This window comes from Ascaphus truei, chromosome 8 (assembly GCF_040206685.1).
Source record: "Ascaphus truei isolate aAscTru1 chromosome 8, aAscTru1.hap1, whole genome shotgun sequence".
In the NCBI taxonomy this organism is placed as follows: Eukaryota; Metazoa; Chordata; class Amphibia; order Anura; family Ascaphidae; genus Ascaphus; species Ascaphus truei.
In genome coordinates, this window is record NC_134490.1 from 37,692,156 (window position 1) to 37,710,663 (window position 18,508).

General features: G+C 46.9%; 2 protein-coding genes across 2 annotated transcripts; one reads left to right on the forward strand and one right to left on the reverse strand.

Annotated features, from left to right (window-relative positions):
• Positions 1-706: 706 nt before the first annotated feature.
• Positions 707-10,910, forward strand: RNF126 (ring finger protein 126). The gene is made up of 9 exons (XM_075611497.1): positions 707-852; positions 3,117-3,172; positions 4,325-4,388; positions 4,594-4,838; positions 5,657-5,725; positions 8,268-8,337; positions 8,509-8,602; positions 9,382-9,497; positions 10,334-10,910. Exons 1-9 carry the CDS (start codon positions 778-780, stop codon positions 10,493-10,495), a joined length of 951 nt encoding a protein of 316 aa, XP_075467612.1. The 5' UTR covers positions 707-777; the 3' UTR covers positions 10,496-10,910.
• Positions 9,136-18,143, reverse strand: FGF22 (fibroblast growth factor 22). The gene is made up of 3 exons (XM_075611498.1): positions 17,879-18,143; positions 14,644-14,747; positions 9,136-11,534 (listed from the first exon to the last, which is right to left on the reverse strand). Exons 1-3 carry the CDS (start codon positions 18,120-18,122, stop codon positions 11,343-11,345), a joined length of 540 nt encoding a protein of 179 aa, XP_075467613.1. The 5' UTR covers positions 18,123-18,143; the 3' UTR covers positions 9,136-11,342.
• Positions 18,144-18,508: the final 365 nt, after the last annotated feature.

Sequence of the window (18,508 nt, forward strand, 5' to 3'; positions counted from 1 at the left end):
GCGGTTGCTTACCGCACGCGCCGTCAGCGGGCCGTCAGGGGACGCTCTAATTGCGGCTGTAGGGGCTCAGCGCTGAGCGGGAGCGCGCCTCAGCACGCTTCCGCCAGCAAGCGGTTAACATGGCCGAGGCTTTACCGTGCACCCCAAAACTGGAACAACCTACCAGAGACTCTTACATCCACCACCAGTTTAAGTTCTTTCAAATCTAAGGCTGTCACACATTTTAATCTGATCTGTAACTGTTTCATACGCCCATAATATATATTATCTTTAACTGTGCATGCAATGTCATGTATATAATGTATACCCTGCTCATTTATGTAACTGTATTTGTAACCATGTATTATTTGTTTTACTCTGTGCCCAGGACATACTTGAAAACGAGAGGTAACTTATGTATTACTTCCTGGTAAAATATTTTATAAATAAAATAAATGGCAGTACTGCCCAGACTGAGTCTCTTCCTCAGAGCAGCTCTGCCCCCAGTCTGAGCCCTTTTTACCCCACCAGAACAGCCCTGGTTAAGTCTTAGCCCTTATTACCCCACCAGGACAACTCTGCCCCAGTCTGCTTCGTTGTTACCCCCAGCGCAGCTCTACTCTCCAACCTTATTATCTACAGAGCAGCTCTGCTCACAGACGGAACACTTATCCCTCCCCTGTATCAGTTACACCCTGTGAGCTGTCTTCATATTGCGCTGTTTGGCCCTTCTCGCTCCCCTTTCCCTGAGTCGCGGCGTGCTGACGTCAGCGTGCGTCATCTGCAGGGCTGCGGAAAATGGCGGAGGCTTCACCGCAGCCCGGTCGGTATTTCTGTCACAGCTGCTCGGCTGAAATCTGCCCGCGGCTTCCGGTGAGAGAGAAACCCGGGGGGATTGGAAGGGGCAGGTGAAAGGGAACCGGTGGTAAATAGGAGAGGGCTTGGGGAAAACGGGGAAGGGAGGAACTGGGGGTATGAGGGAAAAAGAGCAAGGCCCATTGGGAGGGGTGCGAGACTAGTGGCCCCTGTGTATAGGGAAGAGGGAGAGACTAGTGGCCCCTGTGTATGGGGAAGGGGGAGAGACTAGTGGCCCCTGTGTATGGGGAAGGGGGAGAGACTAGTGGCCCCTGTGTATGGGGAAGGGGGAGAGACTAGTGGCCCCTGTGTATGAGGAAGGGGGGAGACTAGTGGCCCCTGTGTATGGGGAAGGGGGAGAGACTAGTGGCCCCTGTGTATGGGGAAGGGGGAGAGACTAGTGGCCCATGTGTATGGGGAAGGGGGAGAGACTAGTGGCCCATGTGTATGGGGAAGGGGGAGAGACTAGTGGCCCATGTGTATGGGGAAGGGGGAGAGACTAGTGGCCCATGTGTATGGGGAAGGGGGAGAGACTAGTGGCCCATGTGTATGGGGAAGGGGGAGAGACTAGTGGCCCCTGTGTATGGGGAAGGGGGAGAGACTAGTGGCCCCTGTGTATGGGGAAGGGGGAGAGACTAGTGGCCCCTGTGTATGGGGAAGGGGGAGAGACTAGTGGCCCCTGTGTATGGGGAAGGGGGAGAGACTAGTGGCCCCTGTGTATGGGGAAGGGGGAAGAGACTAGTGGCCCCTGTGTATGGGGAAGGGGGAAGAGACTAGTGGCCCCTGTGTATGGGGAAGGGGGAAGAGACTAGTGGCCCCTGTGTATGGGGAAGGGGGAGAGACTAGTGGCCCCTGTGTATGGGGAAGGGGGAGAGACTAGTGGCCCCTGTGTATGGGGAAGGGGGAGAGACTAGTGGCCCCTGTGTATGGGGAAGGGGGAGAGACTAGTGGCCCCTGTGTATGGGGAAGGGGGAGAGACTAGTGGCCCCTGTGTATGGGGAAGGGGGAGAGACTAGTGGCCCCTGTGTATGGGGAAGGGGGAGAGACTAGTGGCCCCTGTGTATGGGGAAGGGGGAGAGACTAGTGGCCCCTGTGTATGGGGAAGAAGGGGAGACTAGTTGCCCCTCCTTATTGTTTATTTGTAAAGAGCCAACATATTCTACAGTGTTACTGTGGGGGTACAGAGATTTGATCATTACATAAATTGTTACAAATATGGACAAACAGATTGAAAAGATGAGTATGGGAGGTGGGGGGAGACTAGTGGCATGTCTGTATGGGGGGGGGGGGGGAGGGGACTAGTAGTGGCCCATCTGCAGTGCTGGTGTTAAGATGCTGCCTCTGCAGGGAGCCTTGAGAAAATTCAAGGGGTAAATGTGAGCCAATATTAGTAATATGAGAGACTGGGTGTATTTGCTGCAGGATTCTGGTAGAGAGAGGGTTAATGGTCTCCTGCACGTGGCTGACACACGGGCTTTTATTATCTGTACACAAATGGAATTTCTAGAAAGCAGCCTGTCACCACAGTGTCCCCTCCATACTGTCACATGACTGTGCTCTCTGAGCAGAAACTAGATAGCCATTGTGTAGGGGTTAACCCCTTGTTTGCCAGCGACGCAATCGAGCGTGAGGCATTGTTCCCCTTTTTTTCACTTCCACTGTTGATCCCTTCCATTTATTTTATTGTGATTGTCTGATGTTGCAGTTTATTTTGCTGCTATGTGATTTAGGTACTTGACATTGTTCATTCCTGCCCTCTGGATTCTTGTGAAGCAGAGCATAAGAAATATGTTACCAGGTTTCCACCTCAGAGGTGGCTGATAATATCCCTCCTGTTTATCACTCTGCCCTTATAATTTGATTCCTTTAGTTTTGATAGCCGTCACGGACAATAGCCTGATCTACCGTGAATTTACATCCTAGGAATAACTATATAAATTAGGTGACCTGCTGTGTATACAAGTGTAATGGGCATCATTGTTATGTTTGCCTTGATGCAGTATGTTGGGATATGTTGTGATATTCTGAGCCAACACTGCTAATGAACAATACGAACACTGACACCTGAGTTGTACTGGGGTTCTGCGGTGTTACCTCTGGAAAAATGTGACCCTGCATCTGTTCGCATAAATGTGATGTTTATTCCTCTTGCTGGGAGCTGTGGATATACAGACTGAGAACACAGAGTATTCAGTAGTTTTGTTTAAAGAGCAGTTTTCCTGTCACTCCCCTGCCAACCTGCCACTGTTAACCCCTTTGTCACTGACGCGTTGTCTTTGCAGGAATACACCTGCCCCCGGTGCGATTCAGGATTCATCGAGGAACTCCTCGAAACAAGGTAACTTTGGCTGGAATCCTTCCCTCTGCCCCGGTTGGGGTCCGGAGGATTAGCCTTTTCGGTGCTAGAGGTGCGACAGCAACAGTGTGCCACCAACATGTTTTTTGTTTTTTTTAAATCGTCACCATATGTTCGCTTTAGTAGCGATGGCACGGTCGGTCATGTCCAGACACAAAATGGAAGAGGAGTGCCCTCCACATCGTTTCGATTAATGTTTGGGCTGATCTCAGTCCCCTTAGAAAACCAGCAAAATATGAGTCACACACCTAGTATATCGCATGGGCCCCTGGTGTACCAGCTCTTGTCACATACCATGTATGTCTGTAGAGTACTGTAAAGGTTCGAATGGCGTCTGAGCCTGTGTTTTGCAATCAAGACGGCAATACCGTTGAAAGCTGTGCGCATAGATATCAACACATACAACTATGTTGTATAAACGCCACGTTTTTATAAATGTCAACAGACTTTTATTTTTTTGTTGTTTTGTTTGTTACCACGGTGAATGTGAGAGGGGGATTAATGATGTTTGACATTTTGATGCAGATCACTCGCATGGGAAGTGTAATTGACTAAAAAGACTGAGTTGGACAGTTTTATACAGCCCATTATAATGTGGGGGGGGGGAGTATTTATCTCTTTACATATTCCCCAAATTACAAAGTAACGCACACAGGGGGAAATCCGTTAAGAGACTGAATCTCCCCAAGAATCATTTTCATCCTAAGTGCTGATGTGAGGTATCTCATCGCAATACCATTCAAGTTTGCGGCATCGGGTTGTGATACCCAGCATCATCTTCGAGCCAAAATTGCTGGTGATCGTTCATTAACAGCCATTCAGCTGGATGTTGACGATTGTTCTGCTTTTCACACTTTAGTGAATAACCTAGGTGAATACTTGAACATGTCAAGACCATATTCAGCGTTAGTCATAGAACACAAGTTTAACCTGTTAATTGCAGGAGGGGCTGACCCTCTAAAAAAGCTTTGCGGAGCCTTTAGAATAACATTGCAGAACAATATGTTGCTGGCTGCTCCAGCACTGTGACCATTAACTTGGCTTTTATGGTCCTTGGGTGGACACATTGGGACTCGGGTTGTTGGTCAGTGTCTTGCCAATGCAGAATGTCTGGGTTTTTTGCTTCTTCTGTAGGAACACAGAGAACAGCAGCAGCAGCAGCTCCGCAGCCACAGATCAAAACCGACATCCGTTCGAGGTGAGGGAGGCAGTGACCCTGCGCAAGGCCCAGCGTCCATGCCAGCTTAGTGTGCTGCTCAGTGCAGCATCCATCTCTGATTATGACACCGGGCTGGTGACCAGACACTGCTGGCTTCCTACCCGGGTTAATCTGGCACCAATGTCTTTGTTTCAAATGCGGGTGCTTCTTCCCTCACCCACAGTCTCCCTTCCTTCTCCCTTAGAGTTTGGAGCCATCCGTGTTCACGCTGCCTTCAGGTTATGGCCAAGTCACCTTTGGGATTTTTAATGAGGGTCTGGACTTCCCGACCTTCCGAGCAGGTGCCCCAGGCGAGGAGACCCGCGAAGGAGAGACCCGGAGGGATCGCGAGCAACAGTCACGGCAGCGCTACAGCGCCAGGCAGCCCCGGGCCAGGCTGAGCACGAGACGCTCCACTGGGAGGCACGAGGGAGTGCCCACGTTAGAGGGGTGAGGAAGAGCTGACCAGAATTGGGTTCATCTACTGGGGGGTTCTATTTGTTAAAAGAACTGCTCCTCTGCTTGGTTGAGAGATGACCTTAGGCAATGTGTCTTTGGACTGTTGTTTGCCCAAAACTAGGCCTCAGGCATGGTCGGCGCTGACCCTAAATTTTTAGATTTGGCGTTCACGGGAGCGCAGGGCCGGTCGCGTGAGCGGTTCGTCCAATGAGGGCGAACCAGCTCAGTGACGTCACAGGCCCCTCGGACGGCGCGCGGACCAAGGCCAGGGAAAGCACCCGCTTTCCCTCAGCCTCCGCACGGCTGCAGTCCTATGGACCCAGCCTTAGATTGTAAGCTCTGCAGGGCAGACGCGGCTACCTACAAAAACAGCCCGATATCTTGTCATATGCAGATGGAGATACGAACATTCACTGTCACAGGGCACAGATACAATGCGCTTACCGCCCCCCTCCCACCGCCCAAACACCAGAGTAAAATGCACAAGTAGAGTTCCGCTGATCTGAGATCCTGACCTCTAATAAGTTAATAGACTTTGGGGGACCTGCTCCATGTGAGGTAGCCTGTCTCTCACATGGGATTCCTGGAAGACACAGTAGCTTAGACTCTCTTGACCCTCTTCCAGAAATCCTGTGCAAGAGATGTCGGCTTACAGTTATTGCGTTGGTAACCTTTTATTAAGGTACACAAGGCAGCAGTTCAGTGTATGGGATTAACCCTTGCCCTGCCAGAGTGCCTGCAGCAGTCCCTATTGCATGCATATTGCTGTTTGATGTTCACTCTCACGTGTTCTCTCTCTGTGTTTTTAGGATCATCCAGCAGTTGGTGAATGGGATCATTGCACCCACAGCCATGCCAAACCTGGGCCTCGGGCCGTGGTGAGTCTCAGGCCGCACGCCCCTTTTAACCCCTTCCCTGCCAGATGGGCCCTCGTCACATTGTAGAGCAACACAGTAAGCAAAGTGTTTCTGGCAGGGAAGGGGTTAAGGCAGTAGTTGATATAACCGTTAATGTAACACTTCCATACAGAATAAAGCAGATGCGCGCAGTCTCAATAGATCCCCTTGATTCAAAGTATGTGCTCTCCCTCTGCAGCTTTCACTCCCGTGATCAGCGGGGTGGATAGGAAACATGCAAACAAAAAGAAAGCGCAAAAAGGAAAAACACCGTTAGTAAAAATAATTGTCTTTATACCAATTAAAATAAAACTACATAATAAGAAAGTACATAAAAAGGATTCACATGAACCCACAATTCCACAATGACAAGGCACTAATGAGGATCCCTGCAACAAAAGCCCATAGATCTAGTGATGGAAAAAGTCCTTATATACAGGCATACCCCGGTTTAAGGACACTCACTTTAAGTACACTCACGAGTAAGGACATATCGCCCAACAGGCAAACGGCAGCTCACGCATGCGCCTGTCAGCACGTCCTGAACAGCAATACCGGCTCCCTACCTGTACCGAAGCTGTGCGCAAGTGGGGAGACTATAGAGCCTGTTACACATGCGTTATTTACATCAGTTATGCACGTATATGACATTGCAGTACAGTACATGCATCAATAAGTGGAAAAAAGGGAGTGCTTCACTTAAAGGTGTGTGTGGTAATTTTTGGGGTTCATCAGTGCTTGCTGGGTATCTGTGTGTTTATTAACGGTTAATGTAATATCTTTTATGACTTCTTTGCTTCCGGAAGTTGCTCTTTTCAAAAACTATGTGGAAGAAATTCTATGCGATAATCGTAATAAAAATAAAACAAAAAAACATGTTGGGCCCAAAATCTTCTAATTGTGAACAGTTCACGTGCGTGACCTCAAAATTCGTGCCACTCCGAAGCTGTTGTGGGCAGGTTCAAGTAAAACTATATATACAAAAAATATAAGTGCGCAACCCCAAAAACAACTCAATCGTGTGAAAGACAATGTCTAACAGTGAAACATAAATTCCTTATATATATTGTTAAATAATAAACAATAAGTGAATAATATAAGGCACAGCCCTACTGTGGAAGTGAAAAATGTAAAAAAAAACATACAAAACCTGGTGTTTGGCGTATGCAGCTCTAAATAAAGAGTGGCTCGGCACTCTCACGAACTAGAGATAAAAACAAGAAAAAAAGCGCAAAACGCAAATAGTGAAGTATGTCAAAATCAATATTTAAGTAAAATTGGTGAGTAATCTGCGTCATATTCTATCTGTCGCTAAAAGGTACCACATAAGAATAAAAAATAGATATGTATGATCCAGAATCACCAGAGCTACAACCTCCAAATCATCCACTCTGACGATTGCTGTGTGGTAATTTCGTGTATTGATACACGTAAATGCGAATGATCTATGTTTTAAATGTATGCAGATTACTCACCAATTTTACTTAAATATTGATTTTGACATACTTCACTATTTGCGTTTTGCGCTTTTTTTCTTGTTTTTATCTCAAGTAAAACTATATTTCCATTGATACCGCTTTGTCTCATTAATACCCCGGAGGAACCGTATTAATGGCACTCCTCCTGTGCGACAGCTGGTGGTCTTTAGTCGTCGTCTTGTATGTAAAGCTGCGGTCTCTTTTTTTTTTTTCTCCCCTACCCCCCCCCCCCTAATACATACTATTATTGGGAATAATATTTCTAATAGATCAACATAAACTAGCTGACCCTGTTTTTACCCCTCTCTTTAATGCCTTGCTGTCTTTTGTCCCCTCTTTCCCACCTTCTCTCTCCTCCATTCCCTGCTCCTCTTTGTGCTTCCTGCCTTACTGTCTGCTTCTCTTTGTGCATACTATACTCTCTCCTCTCCTACTTCTCAATCTGTCTCCTCCTCTCCTTGCTGTCTGTTTCCTCCTCCTAATGACCTTGCTGTCTCTCCTCCCCTCTCTTTGCACTCCCTCCTGCCCCTTGTGCACACTGCTCTCTATTCCCTCCTGCTAGTTATCCACCTGTCTCGCCTCCCCCTCCTGGCTGTCATTCTCTGTCACCTCCCTGCCTTGCTCCTCTCCTTGTGGAGGCATTCTGGTTGTTGCAGAGATCCTTAGGTGTGTGTCTGGTCAGCCACTGGGTGTTGTATGTGGTAGGCTATACATCTGCCATGTGACATCATAATGAGTTGCAGACATCCTTAGCCTTTTATACAGAGAGATGTTTCCTTTCTGCACTAATTCCCATTTCCTTTTTTGTGTGTTTATTTTGCTTCTAACAGTTTTAACCACTTTCCATTTCCTCTCCCCTCTGATTTAACAAAGTATTTAATGATTTACCAATAACTATAAATATAGGATGAGTATCTCCCCCATTTAAGGTTGAAGTGTGTATATTTGTATTTATCCTCCAACTTCTATTACTATGTTCTCAGTAAGGTGTTGAAGTGCTGAATGTTTAGCTCTCTGCTTCTGTTTACTGACTTTTCTCTGCACAGGGGGGTCCTTCATTCCAACCCCATGGATTACGCCTGGGGCGCCAATGGCCTGGATACGATAATCACACAGGTATGCGCGCACCCCCTTTTTTATTGTCATGGGGCTCTTATCTTAACTCGCTTGCTTGGCATATCAGTGACTTTGTCACTGGCTCCTACAGCATCGAAAGGGCTTAATGGATGAAACGAGAAGGTCCTGCAGGTTACACTCTATTTTCCCCCATCCCCTCTCTCCTTCCAGTTACTTAACCAGTTTGAAAACACTGGCCCTCCTCCTGCCGATAATGAGAAAATCCAGGCCCTACCCACTATCCAGATCACAAAGGAGCACGTGGGTAAGTTGGAAACCTGTAATACTGTTGCAGATCTGTGCCGAGAACTGCCACTTTTATCACAGATAATGAATAGATCTTTTAACCCCCTCATTGCCAGAACCTTATTGTACAGTATATGTAAAGCAATGATTTGCTGTCCTTTCTGGCAGTAAAAGGGTTATAATAAACATGTGGCACAGTAATGAGTCTAACATTGGGTGATGGGAGGGATTGATGTGATACAGAATATGGCCCTTCTGTGTCTCTCACTAGGGGGAGAGGGACCTGTTCCTCCTATCTGCCACACTGCTGGAAATGGAGCAGACACGGTTGTAGCCATGTAGTGGGTGGGACAGACCTGGTGGGCTGTAGGTTCTGTGAGGATTTGCAGATGGTTTTTGAGGTCCCAACTGTGTCACATGGTGCTCTAACTTGGGTGTCCTCAACTCCCCCCCCCCCCCCCCCCCCCAACATGTCATGGTTTTTAGGATATCCCAGCTTCAGCACTGGTGGCTCAATAAGTTCTTGCTTCAGCACAGGTGGGTCCATCAGATTCAATCTTTAACTGAGCCACCTGTGCTGAAGCTGGGATATCCTGAAAACCTGACCGGGAGGAGGGGACTGGAGTTCTGCACCCCTGTTCTAACCTGGTTTTTGTATCCCTATGATACTCCCTATGTGGAGTTATAGTGAGGTGATTGGGCTGCACTGCTCAGGGTAGCACACAGTGACCTCTGCAGTGCCCAAGGTCACGTTGAACTTTTACCAGACCTCCCTGTCGGACCCTTTCTCCATTCCAGGTTCTGGCCTGGAGTGTCCAGTGTGTAAAGAGGATTACGCAGTCGGTGAAAACGTGCGGCAGCTGCCCTGCAATCACCTATTCCACAACGACTGCATCATCCCCTGGCTAGAACAGGTAAGTCTAACGCTGACACTCTGATCTCTTCCCAAATTCAGGAGCAAACCGTAACCCCAAAGGCTGTTTCACTGCCACAAAGGCTTTCCATGTTGTGGTAATGTCACTGCCTTTGAAGTGGGTGAACTTGGTTTGAATCGGCATCTTCTCTCCTTGTGACTTTTTAAAGTGACTTGTTTATCTCTGGCACCAAAATTAGATCGTAAGCTCTTTGAGGCAGTGACTCGTGCCTGCAGATTTCTGTGTACAGCGATGCGTACACAGTCAACGCTATATGGGAAATATTCTATTACATTGCTCTGCAATGAGCTGCAGCTGCTCTGACCGCAAGAGGGACCCATGGGAATAGAACTTGGTCGCCACATCCGACGTGATTTCTGGGTGCGGCCTTACGACTCGCAATATTAATAATCGGCAAAAAGCGTTTGTGTCGGGAAGGCGGTGAATTCAGGGGCTGGAATGGGGAGCGTGTAAGAAGTTAGGTCTGAAAGGAATATTTTATTACTCATTTCACTGTATTTGTCTCCCAAGTTCAGAGCCGGCTGAAATACCTTGTAAATCCCAGAAGGCTCATTGAAGTTTTTTTTTTCCTCCCAAAGTCTCCTGTCTGCATAACTAGGGAGAGACTAGTACAAAAGAACGGCGCCAGAGGAGAATAATCCTCTCATTTGTCTTGCTTAACCTGGTGTTTCTTGCACCTGGGAGATGTTCGCAAATAGGACACATTGTGTCTAACATGGACGAGGGCTTTTTGCTTTTTAATATGTCTCCTATAACTGGCACGTTTATTATATGTTGTTTTTCTTTTTCTTCTCTCTCCCCCTCCCTCCCCAAAGCACGACACGTGTCCTGTGTGCCGGAAGAGCCTAAGCGGCCAGAACACCGCAACAAACCCTCCCGGACTGTCCGACATGAATTTCTCGTCCTCTCCATCATCGTCGTCCTCCTCTTCCTCCACCTCCCCAATTGACGAAAATAACTCTGGCAACAATTGCTGAGCCGCGGGAAGCAAATGCAGGGTCCCCCCGTCCCCCCCTCCTGTCCTGCGGCCTCTGCGCTGTCCTCTCCAGTGTCCACAATCCGAGCAGCAAGGAGCACGTGCGGGGGACCTCTCTACAGGACCCACTGTGACCGTGGGGGTCTGGTTTTGATCTTATGCCTCCCCCACCCCCCTGTGGAGGGAGCAGCTGGGAACCAAACTTTATTATTTTTATTTTAGAAGTGGAATCATTTAAGTGGGAAAACAGTGGAAGAGTTTGAAAGGAATATATTTTTTTGGATGGGGGGGTGGGGTGTTCCCCGTTTTAAAAATGGAGGTGAGGTGACTGCTTTTTTTTTTTTTTTTTTTAATTTTTTTTTTTTTAATGCTTTGGAATTTTTAATCTTTAAATTAAACGTGTATGGTTGATTTTTGCTCCTGGTGTGAGCAGTTACTGCACAAGGACTATGTATAATGAAGCAGTCACATCGTTTACATGCTTGAAAGAGGGAGATGTGGAAGGTGGGAGAGATGGAGGAGGAAGGACTCTCGCTAGCACATACATGTACATTATATTCCCAGTATATAACAGACACAGAGCACAGTTAAAGGTTGGGGGGGCGGCGGGGTGCGATGTTCTGCAGGTCTTCCTAATATTGAGCAGATTACCCCCTTGGAGTCCGTCCTGGTGTTTTGATGCAGATACTGCCAGCAGTGGCACTTGGGCTATCTATGTAATGCTGTGCCCTCTGGCAGGGTTGCTGTGTGCTAGTCAGCTGGTGTCCTTGCCGGCGAGGAGGTGTGTGGTTGCGAGGTATTTGTGACTCTGTGCCAGTCACCAGCCATCCTTGTTTCTGGCACTATGATCAGACGGGCAGGGGCAGGAAGTGCGTGGAGAGGTGGGTGTGGCGAGTCCTGCTTCCTTGCCGTGTCATTCCGTTGCCCCTCAGGGCCAGGTACATGTGGTGTCCGCGGTGATGCCATTTCATCGAGGCATAAGAGTTATAACCGTTCTCCTCAATCCGCTCTCGGAAGCTGCAGTTCGGCCCATAATCTTTCTGCGAGGGATCACAGCGGAGGGGAAGGAACATGTTAGTGGGATCCCTTACATGAATGATCCCCCTTTGCACCCTTACACTGTCTTCACAGTCCAGGGTACCTCCCCCCTGTGTAATCCCCTCTTCTCCCTCCAAACTGATCTGAAACTTAGTCAGTGTGTTTAACCCTTAATTGCATTGTACATCAGATACATTTGCTGTACAAAACAAAGCAGATTGTCCCCAGAATCTCGGGGTTCATGTGACTTTTGAATAACTTGTTGCTCTCTCCCTGCAAGAATTTTAAACAAGGGGGTATATCCCATGTTTAAAGGGGCTTTTTCACAAACTATCTGTCCTAAAAAAATTATAGCCCGAAACCTACATGAATATGACTTCTGATACTCTCTCGATCTTTAACATTCGTAAACCAAAGAACCTTTTCTAAGCAGATTACACGAAGGAAACTTTAACCGTCCGCATGGATCACGACTGCTGCCTTATGGAGAGTGCGAATAAAACAGGGCTCATAACAGGTCCTGAGCGGTAACCAACAGGTCAGGTTTTCAGGATATCCCTGCTACAGCACAGGTGGCTTAATCAGTGGCTCAGTCTTGAACTGCACTACCTGTGCTGAAGCAGGGATATCCTGAAGACCTGGTGTTGCCCACCCCTGGAATAAACAGGAGTTGCTATGCTGGGACATTACTGCCGTGTCAAATAAAAATTTAAAACGGCTAGGAATAAAAAATAAAAAAAAGGAATTGCCCAGTAATCTGTTGGAAAGATCACATTAAGATTACTTTCAAAATAGGTGAGATCTGGGAGGAACTGCACCTTTAAAAATCCGCTACTCATTAAAAGGCAATTTTTAAACATGTATACACCCGCACCTCCACAGTACATACATTTTGACTTTTTTTGTGTGTATTAATAGTGATGGTTTAAGGCCGCGCTGGCGACAGCAACGTCGCGTCAAAACAAATGTATTGAATCTGTCGCGTGCGCTTATGGTAGATGCGACGGCTTGGTCGCGATCACTGGAAGTCACTTCAATATGATTTTTTCCAGTGCCCGCAGCGTGACGTCGATGGTATTATAAGCGCGGCCTACGTTTGTAAGGAAAGTTACAATTATGTTGGAACCTCAATCACTAGCATAAGTGGCACATTGTAACAGGGTTGGGGTTATCCCGAAATGCTGCTGTCCTGCACCGAGCGCGGCAAATAAACTGCATGGTGCTGAACTGCATGAATATGTGAGAATAGTTGTCTACATTGTGTGAGGTGTTGTAGCTTGCCACTAATGCTACTGATAGCTCACATACAACAATTTTTCAAAAAATGCAATTTTGCCTTTCGCCACTTCATTAGTGCTAAATATACCTCCTCAAACACACCTTTTATACAACACGCATTGTGCAAAAAAGAACACAGCTGCGGTAACTGGGTTATATGCTAATTTAGGTATGCAAATGATTTTAAGTTTGGCATATTTCCCCCGCGCTTTCAGTGTGAAGGGATGGTGTCTGATATAAACAGAAAACCCCAAACTCCAGGACAGATATGAACGATTTTTTTTCCCCCAATAAATGATGGTCACACTCCTGTTCATGTAACCTGTACAGACTATCCATTATAACCGTTAACACTGGGGGGATCGGGGCCCAATTGCATACAAACTCACATCAAAATCAATGTGCCCTGATCAGCACTATCACAGTTTAATGAATAACCCTGAGTCTAACACTTACTCTGTATAAGGAGCTGAAGAAGCTATAATTGTGATATACACACATTCACTCACACGCTAACTCTCATACATTCTCACACGGGTGCTAACATACATTCTCTCACACACACACACGCTAACTCATACATTCTCACACGCACGCTAACTCATACATTCTCACACGTGCTAAATCTCATACATTCTCACACACACGCTAACTCTCATACAATCTCACACGCGCTAAATCTCATACATTCTCACACACACTAACTCTCATACATTCACACACGCTAACTCATACATTCACACATGCTAACTTTCATACACTCACACACGCTAACTCATACATTCACACACACGCTAACTCTCATACATTCACACACACACACGCTAACTCTCATACATTCTCAAACCCACGCTAACTCTCATACATTCACACACGCTAACTCTCATACATTCACACACGCTAACTCTCATACATTCACACACGCTAACTTTCATACATTCACACATGCTAACTTTCATACATTCACACACGCTAACTTTCACACATTCACTCACGCTAATTCATACATTCACACACATGCTAACTTTCATACATTCACACACACACACACAGACACATGCTAACTTTCATACATTCACACACACGCGCTAACTGATACATTCACACACAGGAACACAACTATATCTCCCAGCATCCCTTGCTGCCTACATGGACCAGCTGAGATGCATTCAAGGTCCAGCTTGCTCTTTTCCCAATTGTTCTGGGCGCACAAATAAACCTCAATTCTATAACGTCAACACAAATGCAGCTGGGGCAGCAGTGCCCCTCTCGCCTATCTGGGGCATCACACAAGCTGGCGCAGTGACGGGCACTGACGTCCCACATGGTTACGTTGGCAAATCTCCCTGTTACCCATCGAGAGTTTAAATTTGGCATATTTCTCAGGTATTCTTTCTCCTCCAGAAAAACATATTTCAGGTTTGTCGCAAACGTGATATTAAGTTTGCCGGGCTGCACTCGGGTGGCGAAAGGCGACTGCATGTTTTGGCATCAACTTTTTATAACCATGTTTGCACAAATGTAAGCGGATTTTCAAAGAAATAGAAAAGTTGGTGCGTAAATTTGCTGCCAAAACTTTGACACGTTCATCCATCTCGACTTGCATCCTCCATACTATATATATATATATATATATATATATATACACACATACATACTGTAGCTGCCGTTAGAATAATATTTAACCCTGAACGCTCCCTTTTTGATATTTTGTGTAGTAGACCCATAAACTGTGAGAGTGGTTTCCATTTAAACCGACTGTCTTCCCCTAACCCCAAAGCAGCCCTAGCGCTGTCTCCTCCCCCCAGCAGTGCCCCTGCTGAGTATACATACCGCACCATACACCTTCCCTCTCCTGTTCATAGCCAAATAAAACTTGTTGCCGACTGAGTGAATCGCAATCGCCCCCACACTCACAGAGTGGACCTGGAATATACCTGCGGTTGGAGAAGAGAGTCGTAGTGTAAGGTGAAAGTGACCGAGAGCGCTACAGTGCTACTTGCCTCCCCGGCGATGTGCGGACTGTAGTTTTTAGGAAAGCAAGCGAGGGGGTGGGCATGGTCATGACATGGGGGGGGGTGTCAAGGAAGTGTCCTGCATGAGAACACGCCTTTAGCAAATAATAAAATGCATAATGCCATTGTTATAGGGACTTATTCCTGTTGAAGAAACTACAGTAGGGCCCCGCGCTCCGCTTTACAGCGTTTCCCAATGTATACCCATATTCATTAGGTTCGGCGCTTGTTCAGTTTTTTCTGCATGACGCGCACAGCAGCTGAGTATCCGGCTGTCACTAAGCAACAGTTTTAGTGGCTGCGCAAGTCCTTGTCAGATTGCCATTTGTCAGCGAAACAGTCGGTTTACAGCTCTGCATCTTGGTTTTCAAAAGGTACAGTAGGGCCCCGCTTTACGGCGATTTCCGCTTCACGGCGGCGGCCTGGAACGGAACCCGCCGTATGAGCGGGGCCCTGCTGTACCTCTAAAATCCAGCAGGGATCTGGTTAAGTGCAGCCAGCCATTAACCAGACACCGCCTGGTCAATTAAGTCTGTAAGAAAAGCAGCTTGTTGTAAACAGGAGAGAGATTCCTTAGCTCACATTTGGGCTGACAGAAGGAGAGCAGAGAAGCCTGCACACAGACACTGTCTTGAGCACAAAGGCTGTGCTGAGATTAAGACACCCAGATACCTATATTTCCTGGACACAGAGGACCCAGGAACCTGCCAGAGACTGACTGGAGGGCCACCTGCTTAAGGTACCTCCTGAGACTTTGGGGCGATAGGCTGGTAATGGGAATATCCCTCCAGTCCTGCAGATAGGGTCTGGGAAAGCAAGTTAGCCCTTACAAGGGGATAGGGGTTTGTTATTTTGTTGTTTTTATATGTTTTGCCTGGAGAAAGGAACAGGCTCAATAAAGCCAAGATATAATCTCACCCAAATCGGTCTCCATTATATGAACCTCTGCACACATCTCTTACAGCCATGCAATAACAGAAGGAATTTGCAGAAATTTATATATACTATGTCATGCATGAGAACAGGCCTTGCCGCCTTTAGCAAAAAATAAAATGCATTATGTAGGGTGACCAGAGGTCCAGGTTTAGCCGGGACAGTCCCGGATTTACTGCACATGTCCTGGGGTTCCGACAATTATCTGAGAATGTTTAAAATGTTCCAGTTTCGGCTGCAGAGGAAAAGGGGGCGGGGCCAGGATCGGGAACGGAGCTAGAAATATGCAGTTACAGCTACAGGGGGCGCTCCAAGGCTGCTCCTCATAGAGCTGGTGTGTGTGTGTGTGTGTGTGTGTGTGTGTGTGTGTGTGTGTCTGTGCGCAGGTTAGTGGCTGTGTGTGTGTGCACAGGACAGGTCAGTGGCTGTCTGTGTGAGTGAGTGGCTGTGTAGGTCTGTCTGTGCAGGTCAGTGGCTGTGTGTCTGCACAGGTATGTCTGTGTGGTCAGGGCTGTGTGCGTGTTTGTGTAGGTCAGTGGCTGTGTGTCTGTGCAGGTCAGAGAGAGAATGGGGAGTAGAGATTGAATGGAAGAAGGGGCAGAGAGAGAATGGAAGAGCAGAGGAAGAGAGAGAATGGGGGAGAGAATGGGTGAGGATGGGGGGGGAGGGAGAGAATGGGTGGGAAAGGGGAGGAAAAGGAGAGAATGGGGGGTGGGGAGGAAAAGGAGAGAATGGGGGGTGGGGAGGGAGAGGGAGAATGGAGGAGGGAAGGGAGACAGAGAATGTGGGAGGGAAGGGAGAGAGAATGGGGGAGGAAGGGAGAGAGAATGGGGGAGGGAAGTGAGAGAGACTGGGGGGAGGGAGGGATGGATAGAGAAAACGGGGAGAAGGTAGAGAGAGAATGGGAAGAGGTAGAATAAATAAATACAGCATCAATGGTGACACTATTAGATAAATATCATTATAATATTCATTTTTTAGTAATGTCATTTGTTGTATTAATAATTTTTTTTATGTGTCCCGGTTTTTTTTTTTCAAAATCTGGTCACCCTAGCACTATGCTATGCAATTTACAGAAGTGTGTGTATATATATATATATATATATATATATACATATATTATATATATAAATATATATATATTTTTTAACAAGGCATGTTTTCATGCATGACAGTGTGTGTGGTATATATATATATATATATATATATATATATATATATATATATATATATATATATATATATATATATATATACCACACACACTGTCATGCATGAAACCATGCCTTGTTAAAAAAAAAAAAAAATTATAAAATGTGATGCATTGAAATAAGCATTGTAAATGACAAAAAATATATAATTTAACAATAATATACAAGTAATGGACAATAAATCAGAAATTTCTCTCCATAAATTATCATTGATATATCTGTCATGGTTTGAATTAAAGGTTCACGTTTGTAAACCTCAGAAATCAAATTTTCAATAGTTGAGTTTCCATATTCTCACAGCAAGCACAACTCAACTGTCAAAAAGTCATTTGAACAGTATCCAGGCAGAATAGCTTACTACATTTTCATTGGCTGTTAGCCGCTCACATGACCAGGCTGTCTCGCTGCAATAGCAAGCAAGTTTGCCTCTTCTGTTTTTGGTATCTTTATATCTCACGTGCACGTGCAAGATTGCGCTCACTATGGCCATCCTCTTTGGAATACACACGTTTGTTTGTAGCGCGAGCTATGTAGCTCGCTCCGTATCTTGCACTATGGACGAGGCCTAAGGCTTGTCTGCATTAAGGGGGAGGAGGGGGGGGGGTGATGTCCGGTAGGTCTTCATAATGTGGAGATGATCCCCTGCTCATCTGTCCCTTCTGTGTCACCCTGTGGTGGGAGAGAGAGCCATTTGAGCAATAGGTTCCTTCCGTTTTTGTCACGGTGTCCCCCTGGTGATAGACATACCCCATGGGACACAGGTCATTTCTGTCTGTCACCCTGCACTGGAAGGGACAGACTATGGGTCACGGGTCCCTTATGTCAGTGTCACTCTGAAATGAAAGGGGGGGACTATGGGTCATGGTTCCCCTGTGGCACCTTGCAGTGGGATGAGTGGGTGGTACTCACTGTCCGAGCAGTACCTCCGTGTCCCCCGCACATGGCCAGTCCTGTCGATGGTTAGGAAGTAACGTGTGGCTGAGTAGAGACGCCTCCATCGCACGTCCCCCTCCAGGTGTTTGTAGTGACGGACCTGGCGGCTCCAGGGGGCAGCAGGGTTCCCTATTACTGCGCAGCAGGGCGAGGAGCCAGCAAGGAACAGCAGTGCGCAGGAGGTCAGGCAGAGGGAGGGGGCAGCAGGCAGGGGACACATGTCATCCGATGCCTTCTGTGGACAAGGGAGTAAATTAGCTTAAAGTAGATAGCTGTGACTGTATATGCGTGTGCTGTACAGTCCTCTTACAGGATTGCACCCTTATAACTACTTCTCTATTACAGGATCCCCCTATAACTCCTCTACCTAACACTATTATATGAACCCTCACCCTAAAAATGTCCTGTACGTATCCCGCCATTATTACATTACCCCTCACTCTATAACTGTCCTGTACTTATCATTTCTCTATTATAGTACTTGTCCTGTACCTATCCCTCTTCTATTACATGACCCCTCGTCCTGTACCTATCCCTCCTCTATTACAGGACCCCATACCCTATAACTGTCCTGTACCTATCCCTCTTCTATTACATGACCCCTCG